The 9,077-nt window shown below is 39.9% G+C and overlaps 1 protein-coding gene across 1 annotated transcript; it reads right to left on the bottom strand.

The window, feature by feature from the left end:
- Positions 1-5,270: 5,270 nt before the first annotated feature.
- On the bottom strand, positions 5,271-8,464 carry LOC147867425 (glycosyltransferase BC10-like). Its single transcript, XM_087315204.1, has 10 exons — positions 7,977-8,464; positions 7,395-7,493; positions 6,948-7,048; positions 6,784-6,855; positions 6,607-6,697; positions 6,402-6,482; positions 6,231-6,290; positions 5,841-5,963; positions 5,702-5,740; positions 5,271-5,593 (listed from the first exon to the last, which is right to left on the bottom strand). Exons 1-10 carry the CDS (start codon positions 8,406-8,408, stop codon positions 5,465-5,467), a joined length of 1,227 nt encoding a protein of 408 aa, XP_087171330.1. The 5' UTR covers positions 8,409-8,464; the 3' UTR covers positions 5,271-5,464.
- Between the last annotated feature and the right edge of the window lie 613 nt (positions 8,465-9,077).

Below are 9,077 nucleotides of genomic sequence, written 5' to 3'. Positions count from 1 at the left end.
GGGCCAAAGCGGTCCAAACGGCCGTCTATATTCAAAACCAGATTAGGGATAAGGTGTCGGCACACGAGGTATATTTCGGACGGAAGCCGAATTTAAGGCACCTTAGGATATTCAGTAGCATTGCCAATGTGCATGTGCCGAATGAGAAGAAAAGGGTTATAATCCCCAAAAAAAACAAGCTTGATTGAGTCGAGATGTCCAATTTGATGAGTCGGCATCATGGTACTCTCGACAGAGTCCGACCCCTAACTCCGACCCGATTCTAGAGGATGATGCCAATGAGCCTGAAACAATTCGGGTTGAAGAGGAAGAAGGATTTAGCACTCTGGACGAGAGTCCGACCTCATTCCGGCTAAGTGGGCCGAATGAGCGACTAAGTCCAAATGACCAGTCAGATGACGAGTTGGCGAGTAGTGGAGACTCGACCGTGCTTTCCCCGCGCAAGGAACTGAGGAGACGGTTCACATGTAAAGAAAAAGGGAAGAAGAAGTTGTCGAAGTATGGCACAGATAGGGAAGAGTTGGATTGGAGCGAGTCTGACTCCGGAAAGAATGAAGTCTGAACCGGCCAAGAGGGCCTTGAAATCGGCTAACGAGAAGTTACGTCGATCAACGGTATGGGTATAACGAGTACATGGCGCAGCACTATGCATACATGACGAAAGTGGCGAAGGTGGTGAGCTAGAGAGCTATGCAGAGGCAACAAAAGACGTGAATTGGCGTGCCACAATGGAGGAAGAGATGCAGGAACTCCATGCCAACGACACATGGGACATGGTTGACATTGCAAATCGATCGCTTGCAAGTGGATGTACAAGGTAAAGTATAATTATTAATGTTGATGGTGTGCTCAACTGGTACAAGGCACAGTTAGTGGCGAAAGGATATGCAGAGACCCACGGAATCAACTATGAAGAAACCTTCACCCCAGTAGCGAAGATGACGACGGTTCATGTGGTGCTGGCCGTTGTTGCAGCAAGGGGATGGCATCTTCACCAAATGGACATGAAGAATGTGTTTTTTCAAGGTGATCTTGAAGAACAGGTCTACATGATCTAGCCCCTCAGATTTTAGTCGGAGATGAACAAGTTGGTAGTGTGGTGACTCAAGAAGTCCCTTTACAGCTTGAAGCAAGCCCCCCGCGCTTGGAATTTGAAGATCGCGTAGCGATTGCGTAAGATCGGGTTTGCTGCCTCGAAGTCAGACTCTTCACTTTTCATCCGGAAAGGTCCGAACGGTCCAGTATGTATCCTGCTATATGTAGATGATCTAGTCATCACCGGACCCAACCTCGTTGAAATCGGCCGAGTGAAGTCCCAATTGTCGGACACATTCGAAATGAAGGACCTAGGGGACCTTCATTACTTCCTTGGGATCGAAGTGATCCATACCCCCAACGGCATATTGTTATCTCAATACCATTATGTGAGGAATATGTTGTACAAATTTGGCATGACCGAATGCCGACCGGTTTCAACACTCGTAAACGGGAACTTGAAGCTTCATCTTGACTCTAGACCGGCCTGCAACGAGAAACGGTTTAGACAAATTGTCAGAAGCCTCATCTATCTTACTATCACCTGACCCAACATTAGCTATCCAGTCGGAATGATAAGTCAGTTTTTGCAAAAGTCAACCATGGCGCACCTTCAGTGCACACACCGAATACTGAGGTATGTTAGCGGCACTAAGGACCGAGTATTGTTATACCGACACAGTATAACCAAAAAGCTAGTCAGATATACGGATGCCAACTGGGCCGGTGATGCGACAGATCGTCTGTCCACTTCCGGTTACATGTTCTCTCTAGGTAGCGTGGTTGTTGTGTGGAGCAGCAAAAAGCAGCCGACTGTGGCTCTATCAAGCACTGAGGCTGAATAACGGGGCGCTCTCGTTGCCACTTGTGAAGCCATATGGCTTTGGCAGCTGCTGCAAAACCTCTGGATGGAAGTCCCGACTCCAATCCCGATCTACAGTGACAAAATGAGCAACATGTAGCTAGCCAAGAACCCTGTGTTCCATGCTCAGACAAAGCATATAGAAGTGCATTACCACTTTGTGCGCGAGCGGGTCCTCACTGGTGAAGTCGAACTCCGGTACGTACAGACGGATCGGCAGGTTGTCGACATCCTCACCAAGGCCCTCTGGACCGACAAGTTGCAACATTTTTCGGAGATGCTTGGTCTTCAGCATCTCGACATGCCGCACTTGAGGGGGAGAAAGGAGGAAACCAGAACGGGAACTAGGAAAATAGGTAATGGCACCGGACAAAGAGCCGGAGAGACAAGGGGAGACAAGAAGAAGAAGGAAGCTGAGTCGACTGAAGAAGTCGGCACGTCGGAACAAGCGGCGACGGTGGCAAAGTCAAGAAGGACAGAGTTGATCGGAAGGAGAAGACCAAGACCCAGACGTGGTCTAATGTGGTAAAGGGCCTGAATATTGAGGAAGAATTGGAGATAGCCAATTCCAACAAGAGTTGGAACGAATCGGAGTCACCCGATTCGGAAGAGGTGGTTGATTCGGATGAGCCGGATCAACTCACGGCCAAATGGACGAGGAGGCAGCAGAAGTAGATACCGATATGGAGGGACCGACGGGTCAAGAAGCGCCGAAGTCACAACACCGAAGGAGTTGTGAGTGGCCTTATGAGCAAACAAGCTAACCGAGAAGGTCAAGGAGCGCAAAACCGGACGGGTCGTGGTAAGGTGAACCGGACGGGTCAAGGAGCGCGAGCAAGGCGGGAAAACGCCAGGAGGAGCCGGAGAAAAGGATCGGTGGACACACAGCGATCCGACCTCAAGTTGAGTTTGAGGGGGAGTGTTGAGCGGGCAAGCTCAACCGGATCTGGATCGGCTGAATAAGCCAGAACCGGATCGGTAATCAGAACGGAGAATTGGATAGGTGTCTGGATATATTGGTATCCGAAACCTAGAGCCAAACCGGAGAACCGGATCATACTCCGGAATAGTGAGAACCAGTAGGTCGTTGGTGCCTACGGTCCGAGCCTTGTACATAGGCATAGTCCTTGGAGTTAGTGTAAATCGCTCGTATGAGCATTGAAGTACATGTGAGTACTTCTGTCAATCCTTTAAGAACTTGTATAAAAAGTGTTCTGTAGGACATTTGTATGCACAATGTTATTATTTTGAATTAATTTTATGCTATTCTGCTCTCTCTGTCTCTCCTGTGTATTGTATATTCTTAAGCTTCCATTAAACCTTCATTTATGTTTTATTGTTGTTATCTGGTTGAGCTGGTTTATCTAAGCTTCCGCATATTAACTTTCACAATTAGCAATAATACCTGGAGTAGATTACATAAGGATATGGATTCAATGGGGAATTATATTAACTTTATATTTCCACAACAATGGTTAGCATCTGATCTCCAAATTCCTTAACGTTATGATTAAATGACTATGTTTTCTCATGGGAGAACTTGAAATGATTCACAATTGGAAGTACTCATATTTGATAGATGTATCAAAAAACATCCAAAAGAATTTGACAATTCAATTTAAATCTAGGGATCAAGCTCAGATTGCATTGTTTTGCCCCTAACAATATTGTATCTATCGTTTGCAACATACTTTGCCACCCGAATTATCACTTTGTTTGATTGCATTGTTAATTTCCCCATCATTTGTTTGTATGGTATATGTTTGGGCCATGTTATATCGAATGTCTTATTTGCTTACACCATAAAAATACAAGTTATTGCATGTTGTAAGTTCCTAGTAGACTACCATCGTAAAATCTTTCTTTGTCTGAATGCATCCATGTTTGGATTACTCAAGCTCCCAATTATTTGTTGAAAATGATTTGTCCCCCTTTCTCATTATTCTCATTATGTCACCACACTTTTAAAGTATCCTAATAACAATCTACTTTGAATAAACATATCATTGGGTTTCTTCCATTTAAGTGGTAATTTTATTGAGCAAAATTATAGATACAATTAAAATGAATCTTAATTGCACTTTAAACTTGATTTTTAATTGCACTTTAACTCATATTTTTAGAATCTTGGGTTATTTGTAACGGCAACAGTTCGGTTTGAACTGAACCGAACAGCGAAACCACGGTTTAACAGCTTAACGGTTTCAATGGTTCAGTTTAGGTTCGGTTTCAACAATAAAAAACTGCGGTTTAAACAATTTAATGGTTATTTATTTATTTATTTATTTTTAAAAAAATTTACAATTTTTAAAAATTGTTTTTAAACAATCTTTTCATTTTTAGACCTTATTCTCACATTTTATGAACATTATAAAAATTTTAAAATTTTAAAATTTTAAAAATTAAATATTTGACCTATGTTAAAAACCGAAACCGAACCACGCGGTTTTTATGGTTTAACGGTTTGGTTCCAAACCGGTTTGGACCCTCTCAAACCAAACCAAACTGTTGCCGATTGTTAGTTATTTGAGAGAATATAAACTTTTATTTAATGGAATCTTGAAACATGGTAACACAAAAGTTTAAATTTCAAGAGATATATAGGTCCATAATAATAAAAGAAAGTATGAACCTCAAAAGAACATGTCATACCCCAACAACATTCCGTCCAATGTCGCCATAATTCAATAGTGTTTCCAAGACAAAATCAAAATGCATTACTTTTTTCAAATAAGTAATCGATAAAAAAAATGGATCAAAGAATTGTTATAGGCACACGATCAGATAACTTCACTGATTTCAACACAAAAAGATGCAAGAAAGTAAGGCAAAGAAAGTATGAACCTCAAAAGAACATGTCATACCCCAACAACATTCCGTCCTATGTCACCATAATTCAATAGTGTTTCCAAGACGAGATCAAAATGCATTACTTTTTTCAAATCGATAAAAAAAATGGATCAAAGAATTGTTATAGGCACACGATCAGATAACTTCACTGATTTCAACACAAAAAGATGCAAGAAAGTAAGGCAAAGTTCACATTTGGAAAAAATGTATAATGCATCATTCAAAAGCAAGCCATATTAACACTTTGAAGACTCTAATGCCTTAATCTAAAATAAAATGCTGCCATTAGACAACATATATAAGCCAAAAGATTCAAATTGGATCATTCAACCAAAACAAAACACATGGTCATAGGTAGGATATAGACGTTGTCATGAAAACTAGAGATGAGTTACAACAAAATAAGCATATGAAAGCTTTTCTATGTTCATGGCATTCTTTTGAGCAACCCAACAAATCTTTGTTGCATTAGCATGCTCCAAAAAGTAAAAATAATATGAGCAGTTGGGGAGTGAACCATGAGTGAGAAGTAGGATACAAACACATCAAAAGGTCTGATGTTGTTACAAAACTCGTTGAATGTCGAATTAGATCCCAATTCACATGGACACATCCATATCATTTTGTTTTTCTACATGGCATTAATATACTATTATTATTGATATCCGTATCTCACCAAATATGATTCACTGGCACCACTTTTATTCCAATTAGTAGTTACAAGGTCGTGTAATTTGAAAATAAAACTTCCATGGAATTCGTTGTATCAGCCTCAAATTTCCTTGCAAACAAATAACAGGGACGCTTGGCTCCATTCCACATGCAAGGTCGCCTTGTCTCCTGACTCTGGAAAAAAAACTATGTTACAGCTCATTCCATCAAACAATCATTCATGTAATTCACTTGATATCTATCATCATGGGCTTTTCCCTATATAAAATATGTGATCCTCACCTTTGAATCACTAGTAACATGTACAGTCTCATCAATTTCCTACAGAATTACAAAAACAGTAAGGAAATAAAAAATGAAACACTTGAACTATGGAAATACTTTTTTTCGTCTGAAAGTTTTTTGAAATTACAAATAATACCTGGATTTGTCTCAATAACTGTAAGCTCACATCTTCTTTTGTATATGATCGTGGATGCCATTTCTGATTCTTCCAGTCCACATGTGTAACCGACCAGTTGGAAATGCCACCAGGATCGATAATCTAAATAAGAAAATACCCATGTTTACATCCAAGAAAAGGTTATATATATACCATTTACCCACAATATAATAAAACAAAATTTTAGGAATGGAAGACCCTAACTAATCTAATCACTTACATAACCAGAAAACTAACCCTAAGTACTTACATGAAGTAAAGAAAACTAAAAATTGCTAATTCTTAAATGAAATAAAAGAGCTAACCCTAAATACACTCTTCAGGAAAGAAAAATTAACTTTAACATGAAACAGAAAAAGAAGCCCTTACATGAAGAAATGTCTGGACATAGTGCTCATCTGGATAGCAATTGTGAAATTCTTCCCCTGGCTACGTATTACATGCATATAAATATATACAATCAAAGAAATTGTCTTGACATTAATGCCCAAGCATTTGTTTGCATAAATACCAAAACGATCTTTGTAAAGTATTCACTACCTTGCAAAAATCTTGAAACTTTCGATAATACAAGGAATCAGCCACTATAAGAAGTGCATGTTGCTTGTGTATTGCAAACCACTAAATAAAATAGATACAATTTCAAATGAGATTTTAACAAAATGTTTCTTTGTGTTTCATTTATTATTTTTTACCAGTGTGTCATCTTATTGTCTTCTATATACGGGAATACAATAAACATTACCTGAGCACCTTTCGAGAAATCATATTGTTGCACTTCAGGTTTCATACCTTGAAGATAGCGTCCAACACCATGAGGCCCAGGATCATAAAAACTGGAAAGAAATGTGTCAAGAATGACTGTTTGCTATAGATAGATATAGCTATATGAGTCTATAAAACACTGACTAATATTTCATACCAATCGACAAAGCTGATTGTTGTATTCATGAAATACTCGTAGATGTAGTTGAAACTTCGCAAGGGAACGCAACTATGAAGAACAATGACTTTGGTGAGTAAACAAAAAATACGTGGAGAATGACAACGCCACAAAGACAACAGATCGATGAAATCCTTCTCCACCTTTCAGAAAGCAAAATGAAATATTCGTTATCCTTATCCAAGAGGGCATTTGCAAGAAGACGTCTCTCTGCATCTATCATGTCTATCTTTCCCCATGCTACCTACAGAGGATGAAAGAAAATGTTATATCAGAATACATACTTTTAAGAGGCATACGTACTATAATGCCATCTTAGAAATACATATATATTTAAATTCACGCAAAAGAAATTGCCTTCTCAATATTTGTTAAGAACAAAATATAAATTCAATAGTTTTTTGTTTCAAAATGAATATATAGGAAGAAACATAGATCTGCAATAATTTAAGGCACACTTATAAACAACAATTGCGTGTCATATATGCATACATGCAGTAATTACGTCTCATGCATACATATTACATACATAAATATACACATGCATGCATGAATGCATATTTACACATATAAGCATATGAAGGGTTTACCTTCTCACTGTGTATATCTCGACCCTTGAATAAACGACTTGTCCGAGGATGTCCTTTCTCTGATGCGTGCACATAGATTGAGTACATGCCCTCGTGCCCCTGGCCATGGCACGAGCAAATGAATCCGATGATGGGTCAATTTTTCTACAATAAACTGCAACAAAACCCAACATTCAAAAGGTGGTTTACTTCATGATAGCAATCCCTAAACCACCCCCATTGCTGGGCCTATGAGAGAGAGAGAGAGAGAGACAGAGGAGAGAGATCTTTTTAAAGTCCACGGGAGACTGATTGCGATCTATGGGCCTAGTCCATGGAAAAGGATAGAAATTGGATTCGTTCAACTAGTAAACCACCAAGCCAACAGCCAGAAGAGAGAGAGAGAGAGAGAGAGAGAGAGAGAGAGAGAGAGAGAGAGTAGTTAAAGATTTAGAGTTTAGAATGAAATGTACTTAAAAACAGAAAGGGGAAGCCAAAAAAAGAATCCAAACATGAATGAATGTGTCTAATCATACCAAAAATATAAATTTTAACAGAGAGGAAATAGAGAAAGGGAGGTCAATGAAAGGGAAGAATGTGTACCTCAAAGAATAGCTCCCAAAGGCTCTCATGAGGAAGGGCAGCACGGGTGAGAAACAAGAAGGCGAGCTTGGGTCGAGAAGATCGGGATCGGGATCGGGATCGGCTTCTCTCCTCCGAACATTGGCTCAACACATATCTACTCAATGCCAACGAAGATATCTCTCCATCCGTTCTGGGCCTCCTGAGGAGGAATGGTGATGGTCTGCTGTTGGATTCGCGCATCTTCAAATTCAAAGATTTGCACAACACAGAGAAGAAGAAAAAGCAAGAAGAAGAAGAAGAAGAAGAAGAAGAAGAAGAAGAAGAAGAAGAAGAAGAAGGAGATGATGCCCTGAGAGACCACATTGCACTGCCAACAAGGGAGATGGCTACCAAAATGGTGAGGAAGACAAGCCATCCTACTCTCCTCGACGTCAACTTGCGAGGAACCATAGCTCACTCACTCTCTCTCTCTCTCTCTCTCTCACTGTGTGTCTGTCTGTCTGTCTGTCTACCCCTAAGTTCCTTCTCTTGTTAGCTAGCTGCTTTCCATGGCCCAAGATAACTGGGAATCTCTCAATACTCATGCACTCTGTGTGTCTGTTCGAATGACATACATACAAAATATATATGTGTGTACTGTTACTGTTACATATGGAGGGGAGGGGAGGGGAGGGGAAGGGGAGGAGAACTCGCAATGGAAAGTTTAGAGAGCTCGCCTTTCTTTCTTTACTTCTTTATACACGTAACACATACCATACATAGTAGTAAGTTGTAAGTTGTAACATATCATATCATATTATACTCATACACACATACATACATACATACATACATACATACATACATACATACATATTCTTTACATACTTTACTTTTCACCTTCCCGAGTCCCCTCCCACTGACTAGACTAGAGATTTTTTATTTTTGAGGGAGTGGGAGGAAGTTGGTTGTGTCCAAGGAATGTGGAGATGGCTATAAATTATAATAATAATACATCTCTCTCTCTCTCTCTCTCTCTCTCTCTCTCTCTCAAGAAGCATACCCAATGCAAATTGTGTGCATCACCTTCCTCACACTTGCCACTCCCTCGTACCGCCATAACTTCTTCTTGGTAGTTTC

The sequence above is a fragment of the Azolla caroliniana genome, unplaced genomic scaffold, assembly GCF_043228905.1.
Source record: "Azolla caroliniana isolate FFs.n. ecotype wild unplaced genomic scaffold, voAzoCaro1.0.p SCAF_2, whole genome shotgun sequence".
Taxonomy (NCBI): Eukaryota; Viridiplantae; Streptophyta; class Polypodiopsida; order Salviniales; family Salviniaceae; genus Azolla; species Azolla caroliniana.
This window is presented reverse-complemented; position numbering and strand designations above follow the sequence as displayed.